Raw genomic sequence first — 18,181 nt, 5'->3', positions numbered from 1 at the left:
CTATCCACTGCAGGAAGAAGCTTCTCCATCTAATGAGGGGTGAGCAAACGCACTGATCTATCAGTACAGCAGTATATCATCAGGAGTCACTTACTGCTAAGTTCATGTACAGAATAATAGTAGTAGGTTTTCCCCTAGGCCCCCCACTATCTAGTCAGTGGTTCTTGGCTTCATTGATACTATCTCAGCCCTGAATGAGATATCTTTATCACACTTCTCACTAGCTCAGGACCTATGCAGAAAAGGGGGCAGAAGAGTCGGGGTAGTGGATGATTTTATGGAAAAGACATTTCCTAGACACTACAGGCCTGATGCCCATACGGACTGTCAAAAACTCTTGACAGCACTCTAAGACCTACACAAACCCCAGCTAGCCATAGTCCCAGCACTGAGGAGGAGGGGTGGGTACTAAGTGTCTCTACGAAACAACAGATGATAACTGCTGAGCGAGGGAAAGCTTCTCACTGTGGGAACACTGACTATGTCAGGCCCAGTCCAGGCAGGCCTCATGCAGGAGCTGTCAGCCAACACAGGTTGGCTTGCATGTTTTAACTGGCTTCTCCCACATCTCTTTCTCTTTCACTCAAGAGAAAGAATATGAAGTTGGGTGGACAGGAAGGGGGTAGATCTGGGAGGAGTTGAGGAACAGAAGAGAGTATGATAAAAACCATGGGTGAAATTCTCAAAGACTTAGGGCTGCATAGGTAGCTCTGTGGTTGACAGCAGCTACTGCTCTTGCAGAGGCCCTGGGTTCAGTTCCCAGTGCCCACACACCAGCTCTCAGCCATCTATAACTCTGGTTCCACAGAATCTAACCCCGTTCTGCACTCTGTGAGCACTAGACAAGCACTGGGTTTAGGAACACATGCACATACACTCATGCCTGTCTTCTTTTTAAAGTTATCTGCTTTACTTAGTGGTCTAACACATCATTAGACAGTGAAGTGTCAGTGATCCAGATTCTCCCTGCTTCAATTTATTTTTCTTTATTTTTGAGACAAAGTCTTACTCTATAATGGCCCAGGATAGTTTCCAACTCTCAGTCCTCCTGCCTCAGTCTTCTCAGTGCTGGGATTAAAAGTACAAGTGCTGATGGCCAGTTTGAAATTTTTATTGTTGTTTTGAGGATAATAGAATGAGTGAGTCTAAAAATTTTTTAAATTATTCTTAAAAAATACTTATTACTACTAGTCATATAGTGTGATATCCTATTAAAGATTTAAAAAAATGTTTCAAACTCAACTCTTTCTTACCTGCAAGTTTTCTTCTTTATGAGTTTATATAGGCTGGGAAGAAGCTCACTGGCACAGTACTTGCCTAGCATGTGCTAGGTCCTGCCTGGGTTTGACCCCAAGTACCATGAAAGAAAAAGAAATGATGTTAATTTACTTCATGAATGCTAAAAGTTTATGTTAATTCATACGGGAGACAAAAGTTCAATGAAATCTATTTTGTCTGTAAGCACAAAATCTCAAATGTTAAAATTATTTGGTATCCATCACATGCAAGGCTCAGAACAATAACCCACAAGCGTTCTCGTGGCCTGCCTCCTAGCCCAGTTCCAGGGGCAGTCAGCATCCAGAGATGGCAGCCTAGACCACACTCCACAAACAGCACAGAAGGTGGAGGCTTACCTGCTGAAGGATAATGGAATCTTATCAGAGGAAAGCGATGGCTTTTTAAAGGTCATGTGGTAGCTTACCATTTCAGAGTCACCTGAAAAGACAAGTGACAAGCTCCTCCCCTAACTGCTCCCAACATCCAAAGACAACAGAGCATCGCAGTTCTGATGGTGCTGCAAAGCTCCTTTAGGGACAAGGGGCAATGCAATTTCATGAATGTTCGGTTTTTAGTCTAGAGAGGCAGAGCGAGAGAAGGGGATGAAGAAAGAAGAATAAAAACTAATTTTCCAGGCAGGGAAATACTTATAAAACCTTTTATGTCAAAGTTAGGATTTTAAAACATCACATACTAATGCAAAATCCAGTAGCACCTGTAGGGTTGAAGTAAACGCTGCCATCGCTTAAATGCTTGAATAGCCTTGAAAGACTGAGAAAAAACGAGGAAGTACATTCTCCAGAGAACAAATGTATTTCAAAATAAAAACTGTATTTTTTTTTCCAGTTTTTGCTTTTGTACAAGATTTCATAGTTATAATAACTTATACACAGACGGGACTGACCCCTGCTCTCCTCCTGGGTCACTGCAAGTCCACATGTTCAGGCTATAGTCCCCAACACTATGTTCTCATCAATATATTACCACAGTTTGATCTAAATATAGATACACTATATAATATTTATCTCTGGGAAAAATCAAATTTTAATATGCAAATGTCTATATAATACAGCGGTGGAAAAGCTACAGTAGGCACACAACCTATAGCTCAGAGGCAATGAGTTCTAGAGGCTCTCCTCGTGTGAATGATGTACCTATAGCTCAGAGGCGATGAGTTCTAGAGGCTCTCCTCATGTGAGTGATGTACCTATAGCTCACAGGCTCTCTTCTTGTGAGTGATGTACCTATAGCTCACAGGCTCTCCTCTTGTGAGTGATGTACCTATAGCTCACAGGCTCTCCTCTTGTGAGTGATGTACCTATAGCTCACAGGCTCTCCTCTTGTGAGTGATGTACCTATAGCTCACAGGCTCTCCTCTTGTGAGTGATGTACCTATAGCTCACAGGTTTCCTCTTGTGAGTGATGTACCTATAGCTCACAGGCTCTCCTCTTGTGAGTGATGTACCTATAGCTCAGAGGCGATGAGTTCTAGAGGCTCTCCTCATGTGAGTGAAGGTTTAAAATAGTCAAGAAGGTTTTATTTATATGTGCACTTGTGTCCACCTTATCCCAAACACTGTACATGTCTACTGACAAGCTGGGAATTTATAGGTGCAGCCCTCAAGAGATTGTTAAGTTACTAAAAAAAGAAACAATTAGGCTCTATTGGACATGGAAAACACTCACAAAATTTTCCAATTTTAAATTTCACAGCAGTAGGAAAATATTAAAAATAATTTCTGTATATACATATAGGTATATGTATATATTGAATTACACATATGCCTCACATTATCAGTACAATTCAAGTGGAGACATTTTGGTGAGTTATTTTCCCATTAAATGATCACTATGCCAAAATTTAAAAATATTTTATTACATCATTAAAATAATTCGCTTACCTTATCAACAGCTTACACTGTTTTTTTTTTTTAATTTTTTAGATTTTTTTTTAAACTCTTCATAACTAAATTCCCTGATCCCTAGTGTTAGTCCTCTATTTAAATGAAAACCTGGTATTCTTTGATATTCAGAAACTCATAGATAAAATTGTATGTTTTCAAAATTCTATCCATCAAATAAATTTTATTACCTGATTTATCAGAGAAGTATCTCAGCTCTGAGCATGTGTACCTAAATGATTCTTTCTATTAATAGACAGGTAAGGAAAATACCCTAAAGTTGATGGAGGTGACGGGTATGATGGAATAGCACATAGAATACATGGTGGTTCAGTGTCTGATACAAATGTGTCAGAGACACCTTACTGTAGAAACTAACTTTAGGAACAAACAATTTATTTTTCACTCTAATATAAATTAATATGTATGTATTTACATACATACACATAAATACAAAACAAAACTTGTACTAAGAATCTGAGTAAAAAAAATGGGTTAATCTGCTTAATTTGTACTTAACAATTCAATCATTTGGGGTACAAACAAACAAAAGAAAAATCAGTGCATTCATTGACTCCAGAGTTAGTTACTCAAGCATACACTAAAAAGAACCCTCTTCAATCACAGGCATTGTACAGCAAGATCTACGTATTCTGATGCAATTCCTACTTGGGCAGAGCAGACAGCACTTGGCTTACTTATAAATTGTTTTGTGAAAGAAATGTATCATATAAAGAAATGCATGTTTTCTAAATGTCTTAAAATTACATCAAAACAACAGTAAAACCTGCCCTCGGAGAAGAGTCTGTTGAAGGTATTTCCTGTTTTGAAATGCCTAGTTAACAGTTCAAAATATTGCCTTGTGAAGTTTGGATAAAGACATGGTTTCTGTGAAGACCCATCTGCCACAGTCACAATTTAGATACAGTCCTCTGCTTGGCTGCTAGGTGGAAGTGGACCTCCTTGAAAACATTTATACACCTTAAAATTATCTATAACAAACAGTACTCCCTAACCACTATTTTTCATAAATTGAAATGCATTGATCACTCAGAAAAGATTTCTTGCCAAATATATAAATAAATGTAACTGCATATTTTCTGTAAATATACTTAACATTGCTAGACTAAACCGTCAAGGACGGACTGCTGTATTTCAGTTCTGTGTGTCAAATTTACTATAAATTTAAAAAGAAAAATATCTGAGGGACTCAGCTGCCTTTGATTAGTTGGCTTTAAAATGTATAATAAAATGGGAGACGGTATCTTCTCATAAATACATGGAATCAATATGGAAAAGTAAACTATACAACAGACAAGATTGGAGATAGCAGAGTGTACCAGAGTAGTCACTAGAGTGAAAACACTCTCAGTACAAAAAGGGAAGAACTCCAGACACCCATTGATAATGAGTTTCAACTGGAGACATAGCTCCCCAACTCCTGGCAAGGATTAATTGATAATGGCCCTTTCTCAGCAGCGAAAAAATATCCTGAGAAATTATTCAGATAACAACAAAGACAGGGCTTCCATTACTAAGTTTTTGCACAAAACACAGCTGTAGATATCATAAATAAATTTAAAAAGCAGATAATCTTCACTGTGTTGAACAAAAAGAGGAGAAGGGACCCAGACATTGTTAATTCTCCCATTGGCTGATATCAGGGGGAAAAGATTGCATTAAAGTGTCTACTTATAACTTTCTGGTTAACTATGGCCAATATACATGGAGGTAATTTGTAGTTCAAGTTTTTCATTTCTTTTTTTTCCCAACTAGCTATAAGCTAAATTCTAAAATTTATACTGAAATATACAATTCCAATTTTCAAAACACCCTCCTCCTGGAGGAATGATATTCAAAAAATTTTGTGCAATCTTGGTACAGAGCCCAAACAGTCCTACGAAGACAGACAGTATCTCTTCATCTATTGGCACTGAAATTTCACTCTCTTTAGCTGCATTCTAGTAGTTTGGCCAAATTATCTCGTAATTCTGTTAGTTCAAATATTTTTCCATCCAGAATTTCTAAGAGTGTCTTCAGGTTACTGCGGAAAGCCTCTTGCTCGTTCTGGCTCTTCTCCAGGCGCTGTTCTAGGTCAGACAGCTGCCCCTCCAGGTCTTTATTTCGAATTTCAACTTCCTTCAGAAAGAAAAGTGTAATACACACATACATGTCAGTTCATTCTTTAGATGACAATGCATTCTTACTGTTCCTACTATCTTCCTATAAGTTTAACCATCAGGCTGTGCCTCTGGCGTTCAACTTTATACAATTTAAGGAAATTTCTATTCAGCCATCTCAGAAGGCCATGGCTTGACTATGATACATCTGATCTCCCATCAACAGCAAACTGCTGCTCCTCTCTGTTTCACTTCATGCAGTGCTTTACTCATGTCACAGGGCAAGCACAACACCCAACCTGAGGATTATGTGCATCTCCATTTTATTGCTACTCCTATGAACTGAGACATCAGATAAGGGTAGGCAGAGACAAGGAGAAAGTAAGTTCTAACCAGTAACTCTAAAGAAAGAGTTAGAGCCAGGCAGTGGTGGCATACACCTTTAATCCCAGCACTTGGGAGGCAGAGGCAAGTGGATTTCTGAGTTTGAGGCCAGCCTGGTCTACAGAGTGAGTTCCAGGACAGCCAGGACTATAGAAAAACCCTGTCTTGAAAAACCAAACAAAACAAAACAAACAAAAAAAAAAAAAAAAAAAAAAAAAAAAAAAAAAAAAAAAAAAAAAGGAAAAAGAAAGAGAAAGGAAGCAACTCCTTAAAATGAGATTGCAACTTTGTCTTATACTGATCCTGATCTCATATTCAGGATCAAAGGAATGTATGTTTAAGAATATAATTGTTCAACTCTAAAAACTAAAATGAATAGATATAGTAACTGCACATAACAGAAGGATAAAGTTGACAATTCTATGCTGACAATATAGGAAAGAGGAAATGACAAAAAGAAAGCAAAATTTTGTGACAATACAAAATGTTTAAATTTTTGATATTGTCTAAATTCTAGCACACTAAGAATTATTTAGTAATTATTATAACTTTTAACAATATTTCTAAGTATGACAAATACTATATGATGAAGCAAGTCCCAAGAAACAAAATTACAGGAGTAATGATTTAGCTTTAAAAATCAAATTTAGAGTTGGCTCAGAAGTTAAGAGCACTGGCCATGCTTCTAGAGGACCTGGATTCAATTCCCAGCACCCACATGGCAGCTTGCATCCATCTGTAACTCCAGTTCCAGGGAATCCAATGCCATCTCTGGCCTCTACAGGCATTGCATGCATGTTGTACATAAATATGCATGCAGACAAAACATTCATACACATAAAAATAAAGATGTAAATGAAAGAAAAGTTTGAATTACAAAAATTTCTTCTCCATATTAGTTATTTTCACAATGTTCTCAAAACAAAGAGTTCTGAGCCAGCAAGATAGCAGCTCAGCAGGTAAAGATTCTTGTTTCCAAAACTCACAACCTAAGCTGGGTGTAGTACTGCACACTCATAATCCCTGTACTAGGGAAGCTGCAGCATATGATTCTCTGTGAGATCAAAGCCAACCTGGTCTACAGAGAGAGTTTCAGGACACCCACAGCTACACAGACCCTGACTCATTCACTCACGTACACATATACCATACACATATACACACACAATGGAAACTTACATATCCACTGTGGCACACACACATAATAAATATATAAATGTAATTAAAACATTGAAGCCTTAACCAAAAGATTTGGGTAACATTAAAACATTAAAGAAAGTAACAATTGATAATTCTGAATATAATCTTGTTCTGAATATAATACAGCACTAATTATGAATAAAGCTCAAGCAACATTATAACATGCTCAGATGAGCTGCAATGCATAGAAGAGTCAAGAGGGAAACAGAACAGTTATAGCTAATAAGTGAAGAGTATAAAGGCCCATGTAATCTCAATGTGTCTGCTACTCGATGTTAGTCACTTTAGTGTTAGTCACGTATGTTTTTAATCAGTCTTTGAATAATCTGTAAAGTGAAGACAACTAATAACAAATTTGAAATTATTATTAATAAATTTAGAAGCTAAATTCATAGAGGGAGGAAGAGGCTAAGTGATCAAATGTAAAAACTGCACTCATGACTGCAGTGTTCTTTGGTATTTCAACAAGCTTAAGGATTGAATGTTTCCAGCTACAGAAATAGACTGAGCGTCATTCCCCATCATGCCCAGCTCAGAGCCACAGCCCAGTTTGCCCTCTACAGCGTCCCTTAGAAATGAAAGGCCCCTTGTTCTCTTCTCCACCCAATGCAACATCCAAACATTTTAAATGGAACCACAGAAAACACTATTTCTTCCGTTGTTAAAGCAGCAATATACTCTTCAGATGACTGTCCTACTCCAAGAAAGGCCTCTGTAGGAAGTTTACTAGTTAGGTAACGTAGCAGCACTATGCAGACGGCTGTGACCTATTTTTAGATGGGGAGAATATGTTCTAGGTAAGAATAGATAACCTAGAGAACAGGGGCCAACTGGTGTGACTGAAGTGACAGTCTCCTCCTGACAGTGCTGCTCTCTCCAGGCTTGTCTCCTACCATCGCTTTGGTTGGTTAATTTCCTCATCTTTAAGGCACACAAGAGCCACCAATTTCATGGTGCACATAAAAAAAAATAATTTATAGAACAGAATCTCAAATTCCTTTGCTAAGAGGCTCAAAATAGAGAGATTTAAAAAAAAAATTACATATTAAAACCATGGCCAATGGGACCAAGTATATTTAATTTTTACTGAATTTAAATCCTACACCATTCAATCAAAATAAAAGCCACACCAAAATTATCTTATTGACATCTGCTTCACAGTTTATACTTAAGATATCAAGTATGCTGCCAGGCAGTGATGGTGCATGCCTTTAATCCCAGGACTTGGGAGGCAGAGGCAGACGGATTTCTGAGTTTGAGGCCAGCCTGGCCTACAGAGTGAGTTCCAGGACAGCCAGGGTACACAGAGAAACCCTGTCTCGAAAAACCAAAAAAAAAAAATCAAGTATGCACTTAATATATATGTTATATTAGACTATTAACATTTACACATAACAGGATATTTTAATCACCAAGAGAAGCATCAATAACTCATTTGTGTACAGAAAAAAATGCATAAAAGAAATGTCTATAATTTTAAGAAGTTATCTAACAATTAGTTATTGGGCATCTATTAGTAAACACTAAGAATAAGATATTCGGCTTGAGTACAATGGTCCTTACTTAATGCAGTATGCTGTCTATAAAGAAGATGTTGGCAATAAAGAAGTAGAAGCTTGGGCTGGAGAGATGGCTCAGCAGTTAAGAGCACTGATTGCTCTTCCAAAGGTCCTGAGTTCAATTCCCAGCAATCACATGGTAGCTCACAACCATCTGTAATGAGATCTGATGTCCTCTTCTGGTGTATCTAAAGACAGCTATAGTGTACTTACATATAATAAAAATAAACAAACAAACACATAAGTAAATAAATCTTTAAAAAAAAAAGTAGAAGTTGTTTCTGAGTGGACAAAGTAATAAGAGTTTTGTACACTGACATCTGCCAGCCATCCTCCACAAACCACAGGAACATACACTGAGAATAAAGTGCAAAGTCAGGACTTCAACTTTACAAAAGACAGAGAACACCACAAGTATCAAATCACTGGCATTCAGAGTTTGTAACAGTATCTGGAGGTCTGTTTCCAGGGTCACAGAGGGAGTGTGGGCTGGGAAAGAGGGAGACCTCTGCAGCTGACTAACCCTAAAAGAAGAGCTGGGCAGGACAGAACAGATCTGCATGTGAGGGATAACTCCACATGAAACTTGAGAGGCAGTCTCACAAAGCAACACCTCTTCAGAAGAGAATAAGAGGCAAGGAGTCTTTAGGATCAACGAAGGGCAAAAGAAACAAGACAAAACATTTAAGCTCTTGCTATACAAAGGAAAATTAAAACACTGAAACACACATAACCTCTCTCCTACTGTTCCTCAGAAGAGGGTGTTTTGAACTACTAATTTATAAATCACCTTAAACTGCCATTCTGTCCACAAAAATGCAGATATAGGACTCATTTATAAACACAATCAATAGAAAAATACTAAAAGCTCAGTAAAATGAAAAAATTTCTTAAAACTAACTATGAAGCAGAAAAAAATTTTAACACAATATTTCACGCAGAATTAAAATTTATACAAAAGTATTCAAAAGGAGCTTGAATTAGGCACCCAAAACTAGGGACACAAAATTGGAGAGATAGGTCAAGGGGTTAGGAACACTTGGTTGCTCTTCCAGAGACCTGGGTTTAGTTCCCAGCACCCACATGGCAGCTGACAGCAGTATTTAAGTCCAGTTCCAGAGTATTCAATGCCTTCTTCTGGCCTTTGAGGGAACTACAATGTGATACAAAGGCAGAAAATAAAGGCAAAACACCCATAAACATAAAATGAAAACAAATAAATCTAAAAAAATTGAACAACAAAAATAAGGATGCTGCAGAAATATACTGAAAAAATGGGAGAGTTAATTGGTGAAAAACACAAGAAAATTAAACAAACAAAAAATGGGAAAACCACACCAGAAGAATTATAAGGTCCCTACTAAAATCAAATCAAAACAAATAGAGTTTTTACTAACACTTATAAATTCAGTTATGATTCCTTAATTATATACAAAACTTTCAAGAGAATAAAAGAAAAGTAAAGTATGGAAAACTAGAAATGAGTATAATTAGATATGTTGCAGAAGAAAAAGAGTAAGTAAGGAGAAATACTTAAATTCATGTGTGACACGGTTTACTAACTTTTGTGGCACTGGGGATGTCTAGAGAAACTGAAGTGAGGCTCTTTGCCATTGAGCTCAGATCCTAAAGGAACCTGGAGATGAAGGTCTTGGATAAACACTACTATTGTTGATATTACTATTATTTGACACAGGGTCTCATTATATAGCCCTAGATGGCCTGTACTTTGTGACATAGACCAGGCTAACTTTGAACTCACAGAAATATGCTGCTCTCAGGATTAAGGGTATACACCACAGCCAGCTGGATAAGGAAATTAAAATGGCCAACTAATACTTGGGAAAAAATGACTTTCAACAATCACTTTGAGAAATATCTTGGTAAATCTAACTTTTTAAAACAAAAAAAGAAAAAGAAGTCCTCACAGCAGTCATGCAAACCAAACCCAAAACATATAAGGCAAGAGAATCAGAACTGGAGTGAGACTTCTCAAAAAACAACATAAATGCTGGAGCAGGGACGACCAGTTAAAGTCCCGCTCCTACAGAGGACAGGGACTTGATTCCAAGCACACACATGGCAGCTCACAACCATCTCTTACTCTAGTCCTTCTACGGACTCTAGGGGCACCAGGTACACACAGGTAGTGCACAAACATACATGTAGGCAAAACACCAACTCACTTAAGTTAAAATTTTAAAGATGAATAAGTAATTTTAAGTGACTTATAAAAAAGTAAGACTGTAACAGAGTTGTGACTGGTGGTGAATGCTGATAGGAATTTGCATGTCCAGAATCCAGGTGCCACAACTTCCCAGCCCTTGTGATGAGAGCTGAGTATGAGGAGATCTAGGAAGAAGGACTGGAGGCAAGAGCAGAGTTCCATCCCCAGTGCCCATGCCCGGTTAAACGGTTAAAACACTCACAGGTGAGAGGCTGGAGTTTGAATCCCCAGAGCCCAGGGTAAATAAATGCAGGGTAGGCAAGGTAGACAGATTAAATTCCATCCTTAAAAGGTCTGAGACAGGGGATTACCAGAGCAAGCTGGTTAGCAAGCCTAGCCAGATGTGTGTGCTGAGGGTTTACTGAAAGACCCTGCCTCAGTGACTAAGTTGGAAAGCAATGCAGTACAGATTCCTGATACCAACCACAGGCTTCCACATGTACATGCACACAGTAAAAGCATACACATACACAGACCACAAACACATACAGAAGGGAAATGGGGGAAGAAAAATGGCTAATTTTAGGAGCATGGATGAGAAGCTGTGAGATGAGCCTGGAATACTTTGCAGTGTGAGATTCTTCAAAGAATGACATGACTATGAAGAGGAGAGAATCTAGACTGAAGGGTTTCTCCTTGGTCAAAGCTGGCTTGCCAAGAAAAATAGGCATAACCACCAGACAGAACATCTGATCCAGGAATGGGTGGGTCCTGGGTAGAAAAACAATTTGTAAATTTTGTTATAAAGAAGATTAAGATAGCTGGGCAGTGGTGGCACATGCCTTTAATGCCAGCACTTGGGAGGCAGATGCAGGTGGATTTCTGACTTCAAGGCCAGCCCAGCCTACAGAGTGAGTTCCAGGACAGCCAGGACTATACAGGGAAACTCTCTCACCACCACCCCCCCCCAAAAAAGAAAGATTAAGATAATTATAAGCATTTGGCTGAGGTATATGGATAAATAATTTTGGTGGTTACGTAAGAGAAGATCTTCAGTTTTAGAAAACAAACTATAGAGTATTTACATGGAAAAGCACATGTGCTCCTTATTGTCAAGCAGTTCAGAAGAGAACCATACATACAGTGAGTGACAGAGAAGGCAGGATGGATATGAGTGGGGAAGAGAGAGAGAAAGAGGGAGAGAGAAGGAGAGGCAGAGCGAGAGAATGAGGGACTGAGGGAGGGAGGGAGGAAAGGGGCTACAAAATGATAAAACAAATAGGGCAAAAATATTAATGTTGGGGAAAGTAAGGGAATGGCATATAACTGACTTATTCTTGCAGCTTTTCTCTAACACGTCAGAATAGAAATGTCAGGACACAGTGGAGCAAACAAGAACATTTCAAATGGTGGCAAGTACAAGGTGGGATGAAGCATGGGGGGCAGAATAGGAGGCACACTGGGAAAGGGGCACTTAGGGATCTGAACAGTGCGACTGGGAGGAGTTAACATCTGAGCTAAGACCTCAATCACAGGGAAGAGCCAGGCACACGAAGACCTGAAAGCTTGAGGGTGTTTGTTTTGGTTTTGTCCTAGAACTCACCCTGTAGACCAGGCTGGCCTTCTACTCAGAGATCTGTCTGCCTCTGCCTGTCTTTCCTCCCAAATGCCGGGATTGAAGGCATGCGCTGTCACTGTCCGGAGACAGCAAATGTGCTCTTAAGGTGAAAGCTCAATTGGCTTTCAAAGATGTATGAAGATGGCAGACAGACAGACAGACAGAGCAGGTGAGAAAGCTTAGCAGGTGTCAGCTGCACAAACCTGACAGCCTTCAGTCCCCAGAACCCATAGGAAGATGAAAGGGAAACAGACTCCACAAAGTTGTCCTCTGACAGAGCCTCACATACGCACTATATATAAACATACAAAGTTTAAAAAGTTCAAAGATCTATAAAAATGATAAATGGCCATAAACATGGAAAATTGTTCAGTTTTACTCCTAATGAAAAAAACTGTAATTTAAAAGAGAAGGGGGAGTGAAATAGGGCTTAGAATGAGGCTCAGCGGCAGCATGCCTACCCAGCCTGCACCATGACAAAAGCCCCAGGTTTAATCCAAGCACCATAAAATAAATAGAAATGGATAAAAGTGATGCTCAGAGATACCCGCTTTCCAGATGGGCATTTCTTAGCATAAAATATTTAAAACACTAGTACCAAGCAATACTTCTGAATCCATCTCAAAAAAAAAAAATCACAGAGTAAGCATGAACATAAAAGGATTCATTTGGACATCATTATTATATACAACACAAACAACATAAATTTCCATCCCAATAGGAATGATGAGGAAAAAGCCACCTTAAAAAAAAAAATCTTAGCCGGGCGTGGTGGTGCATGCCTTTAATCCCAGCACTTGGGAGGCAGAGGCAGGCGGATTTCTGAGTTTGAGGCCAGCCTGGTCCACAGAGTGAGCTCCAGGACAGCCAGGGCTATACAGAGAAACCCTGTCTCAAAAAAACAAAAAAACAACAACAACAAAAAAATCTTTACGCAAATACTAGATAAAGAAATGTCACATGCTTTACTGTAGAATTAGTATTTTTTAAAAATAAACATTTTTATAAGCATATAATACATTGAAATTTAGAAATAGCCAAATATTAAAATTTGGAAATTAAAACTTAAATGATGATATTCAAAATATGGGTTGGACAAGTTACTTTTCTTCAAACCTTGGGTCCATCTGCATTGTACTGTGATTGCTGATAGCATAGTAGCAGTACATAGCAAATAAATGCTGCGGACTCTTCTCATAAACTGCTCCTCCTAATCCTGGGCTCCTAGGTTCCTCCTCTTCATTTGAGTCACTTGATGAATTCTCTTGCTTCTTTTCTAAAGTGCTTCTAACCCTCCTTGAGGCAACTAGTTCAAGCTGGCAAAGGCAGCTTAGTAATGAATTCTGAAAAATCTTTCTAATTCTGACCTCTACCAACATAGGATACATGTATGTCTATTGAGGATGGTTTTGGGCACTATGTATTCAAATGCTAAGCACTATACCAGGAGATCTGGGTGTAGTCTAGATTCAATTATTATTATTATTATTACAAAGCATATTCTGACGCAGTATTTTTGAAACATTGTTCTCCATCATCTTCTGACTGGTCAATAAAGACCTGATCAGCCTATTAGCTGAGCCAGAGAAATAAGGCAGGACTTCTGTGCTCAGAGAAAGAAAGAGAGGGGTTGAGGTGAGAAAGAGAGATTCGCCATGACGCATTAGCCTTGAGCAAGTTGCCAGGGGAGTCACCACGAGGACACTGATGGAGAGGATCAACCAGGACAGCATAGTGGCATAGAATAGGTCAAGCCTGCCCGGCTTAGTGCCTGGACTGTTTAATAACATACCAGACCTCTATGTTATTTATTGCAGAGATAAAAGGGGCAGGAGAAAAGTCCCTGAATTATCTTTTACATATGCCAATTAGAATCACGAAGTATGCTACCTATGCAGAAAAAAGTGGACAGAATTGATTAAGACCAAAGAAAGGAAAAAGGCACTCCTTTTTGTTTCATTAAGGTACAAGGAATGTCAGATTTCAGGACAGCTCAGCACACAAACCCCAGCAGCTCCCTGTTCTAAATGAAATCCATCTGGGACACTCTCCCTTAAGTGCAGGGACACTCTCCCTTAAATCAGGGTACCTTTTCATGATAAAGCACAAGTTCCAAAGCGTCTTAATTTTTCCAAAGAAAAATGAAAAATGTGCACTAATGATTACAAACTATCTAAATGAAGTAATCAAAGAATGTCTAGAAGAGTGAACGTTAGGCATGAATCAGAGGTACTAGAAGAAAAGAAAAAGAAAATGTATAAAAATGAAGGCTCAAAAAAGTCATTATGTTGTGAAGGAATGACTAATACTTCTCTGTATAAAATCAATAAATGTCTTGGCTTAGCTTACCTGTAGTTTCTGAGTCAAAGAGTCCCTCTGTTCTTGGAGTTCTCTGGCATTATCGATTTCTTGTTTTAATCTTTCTATTTCCTGGAAAAGGTAAGATAATATCTTTAACAACAATTAACTTACAATAAGGAGAAGGAAGAACTAATTTTTCCCTGGAATTATATCCTAGTTCTTAGGAAACAGTAATTAAAAATAAACAAACAAACACACACCACCCTTTATTGACTTTCAGAGGGATATGTTTCCTTATAAGTATATTGCCTGAAACAGAATGGGATTTCTGTTTTTCTTTCTTGGGAGTGGGGCAGGATCTCACACTGTAGTTTTGTGCCTTGAACTCATTATGCAACAACTCACTATGTATGTTGGCTTCAAAGTCAAGATCCTCCTGCCTCAGCCCCCTAGTTCTGGGGCACAATATCATATGCCCATCTCAGAATGATTTTTGTCAACTAATATAATCTGATGGCTTTAGCAAACCAACAAATAGCTTTAAGTTTGGATAAAATAATTTCTTTTGATATATAAAATAGCTCTTTTTGACTACAGAAACCAAAGAAAGTAAGAATTTTCTAGGGGCTGGCGAGATGGCTCAGTGGGTAAGAGTACTGACTACTCTTCCTAAGGTCCTGAGTTCGGATCCCAGTAACCACATGATGGCTCACAACCATCCGTGATAAGATCTGACGCCCTCTTCTGGTGCATCTGAAGACAGCTACAGTGTATTACACCAGAGGGAGCTTGGACCAGAGCGAGTGGGGCTGGAGCAAGTAGAGGTCCTGAGTTCAATTCCCAGCAGCCACATGATGGCTCACGGCCATCTGTATAACTACAGTGTACTCATACACATAAAATAAATAAATACATCTTAAAAAAAATTCATTTAATCTCTAATGGTTTCCTGTTGATTATATAAATACAATTCCCATAAAAAGGCAACACCATAGTTCAATACAATTACTAAAAACAACAAAAATAAGAGCAGGAAAAACATGAACTAGCTTTATAGTATTCAATAAAAGTTTATCTTATAAAAGAAACCACAAATCTCACTTTGTTCCACATGGTGCTTTAGATCTGACAGAGTCTACTATGCTGCATACACTGTTATACGGACCCTGGAGGACTGAATGGTGGGGCCTACCTCTTCCTTTACTTTCAATGTCTCTTCCAGTTCCTGCACTGTCTGGTTCAGCTCTGTCTTGTGGCTGTGCACAGCGTTTGCTTGACTACTAACACATTCCAGCTCAGTGACCTGCAAGTGAAGGAGAGCACAGGTTAAATTAAATGGCAATTTCAGAGGCTGCCTGCTGAGGTCACAGTACCCCTGAGATGTTAATGAATTCTGAATTGCTACATGAAAGACTATTAGATTCTCAGCATAAAATAAATTTTTTTAAGATAAATATTTAAGGCAGTGTCAAACCCCAAAAGATTATTAGATGGATTGTGCTGCTCAGAGAAAGGTTAGAGAAAACAAGTGATAAATCACTATAAAAAATACTAAAAAAAAAATGTCTTCCTTAAAATTTATACAAGTCTAGATACCCAGGTGTTAAGTTGTGCACACTTTTATTCCCAGAACTCAGGAGGCAGGGACAGGTGGATCTCTTGTAAGTTTGAGGACAACCTCGTCTACAGAGTGAGGTCCAGGACAGCCAGGGCTACACAGAAAAACCTTGTCTCAAAAAACCAAAGCTAAAACATTTATACAAGTATAGATATGACCATATGCCCTTCCCATTTGTAGTCTCTTAAACTAGCATTTAGAAGTAAGGGTTTTTTTCAAATAAATTTCCAAAATACAAGAGAATCTAAAAGGAAAGCTATCTTTAAAATGCCTTAAAAACTAAGATATTAGAATGACTTCATACCAACTGTGCCTCTTATGGGAAAGAGAACAATTTTTCAATCACAAAGAATTTACCAAGAGCCTATAAGTAATATAATTTTTTTAATGAACACTGATACCCTTATACCCTTTAAATATAATAGTAGAAGGTCAGTCTCCTTAAGTTCTCTACCCTAGTTAATACAAGAGGAAGTTGTGTAAACATTTAGACAACATTCCACATTCTTTAGACGCCATGCTTTCAAAGTCTACTTGACTAGAGTAAAGCAAACGTGCCTTGAACTTTCCAATAGCAAGTCACTCTGTACATTCTGGAAGTGAATGTTTCACAACCGACCTTCCTTTCTACTTAGGCATCAATATACTTCCTTACATAGATCTTTATTAATTAGGTCTGAACTAATGCAATGCTCCTGCAATAGATTCAATTATAACTGTGGTCTCTCTTCTTACAGGGTCTGGAACTGCTAACAAATTCATCTTTCAGTATATAACATTCAATGTCTTTTGCTTTTTACAATACTTAATGTTTTTTTCTTTTTCTTTTCACTAATAAGGATTGAACCTAGAGCCTTGTACATGTGAAGCAAGCAATGCCCCATTGGGCTGTGATACCAGACCACAATAGTAAATTAAATCCTAGGGCCTTTCAAGCATTGGCTGCCACCTACGTAAACATCTATTTTGGCCAAGATGTACACTTCTGACAGTAGGCAACTCTCTTTGTCCTAAGGATAAATCAGGTTCATGCCCATCTTCTTGAGTTGACTAGAATGTCCTCTGAAGACCATTCTGATCTTCGGCAGTCAACTTTCAACTCAGCACCTACGTTCTGAAAGCCAATCCCTTCTATTGGAACCCTCAAAATTCTTTTCTCCCTTTGTTCACAAAATGGAATATCTAATTTAAAAAAAAATAATAATAATGGGAATGAGTTGGCAGGATACCTCAGCAGGTAAAAGCAGCTGTCACACAAACCTGATAATCTGAGTTCAGTCCCCAAACTCCTGGGAGCCACAGCACAGACTCATCCACAACCCCATGCAGACATTCTATGTGCATGCACTCACACAAGTTCACACACTTAAAAAATTCTTTGTTATGTAATATATAGCAGTTGTCTTTGATGATTATTATTATTATTATTATTATTTTTTTTTTTTGGTTTTTCAAGACAGAGTTTTTCTGTATAGCCCTGGCTGTCCTGGAACTCACTCTGTAGACCAGTCTGGCCTTGAACTCAGAAATCCACCTGCCTCTGCCTCCCAAGTGCTGGGATTAAATGCGTGCGCCACCACCGCCCAGCTGATTAAAAATTTCTTGAAGGGACTTTCAAGGCTAGTAACCTTTCTCACAGATTTAAGGAAAATAAAACTGTGAACAAAACAACACACACAACAACAGCAAACCCCAGAAACAACCAACTATATTAAAGCAGTCACATTAAGTGTCAATGACTTATACAGGCCTGTCTAAAGGCACTTGCCAGGATGGCTGTACTGCTTGATATACTCCAGCTGAAATTTTCAGCTTTATTTTCCTGAGTTCGAACATTTTGAAAAAGCTAAAAACTGGGGGGAATTGAATGACAAACAGACTTCCCACAAATCTTTAGTGGACTCCACAGCTGAGTATACAGTTAGAGTCAGGAAGAAGGCGGTGGAGAGGGGGATTAAAGGAGTGGAGGCAGTGGAGGCCTAGAAAAGCCAGACACTGGAAGGACTGGGCCACAGTGGTACTGGCCATAGAGAAG

At 38.5% G+C, this 18,181-nt stretch overlaps 1 protein-coding gene across 1 annotated transcript in view; it reads right to left on the bottom strand.

Annotated features, from left to right (window-relative positions):
* Positions 1 to 2,072: 2,072 nt before the first annotated feature.
* Homer1 (homer scaffold protein 1) overlaps positions 2,073 to 18,181 on the bottom strand; it is a 103,745-nt gene continuing 87,636 nt past the window's right edge. Inside the window, exons 8-10 of the mRNA XM_031360533.1 lie at positions 15,721 to 15,831; positions 14,577 to 14,657; positions 2,073 to 5,318 (exon numbers count right to left, since the gene is read on the bottom strand). Of these exons, the coding sequence (XP_031216393.1) occupies positions 5,130 to 5,318; positions 14,577 to 14,657; positions 15,721 to 15,831 (381 nt within the window). The 3' untranslated portion in view covers positions 2,073 to 5,129. The remainder of the gene's footprint in view (positions 5,319 to 14,576; positions 14,658 to 15,720; positions 15,832 to 18,181) is intronic.

Source organism: Mastomys coucha, unplaced genomic scaffold (genome assembly GCF_008632895.1).
Source record: "Mastomys coucha isolate ucsf_1 unplaced genomic scaffold, UCSF_Mcou_1 pScaffold8, whole genome shotgun sequence".
Taxonomy (NCBI): Eukaryota; Metazoa; Chordata; class Mammalia; order Rodentia; family Muridae; genus Mastomys; species Mastomys coucha.
This window is presented reverse-complemented; position numbering and strand designations above follow the sequence as displayed.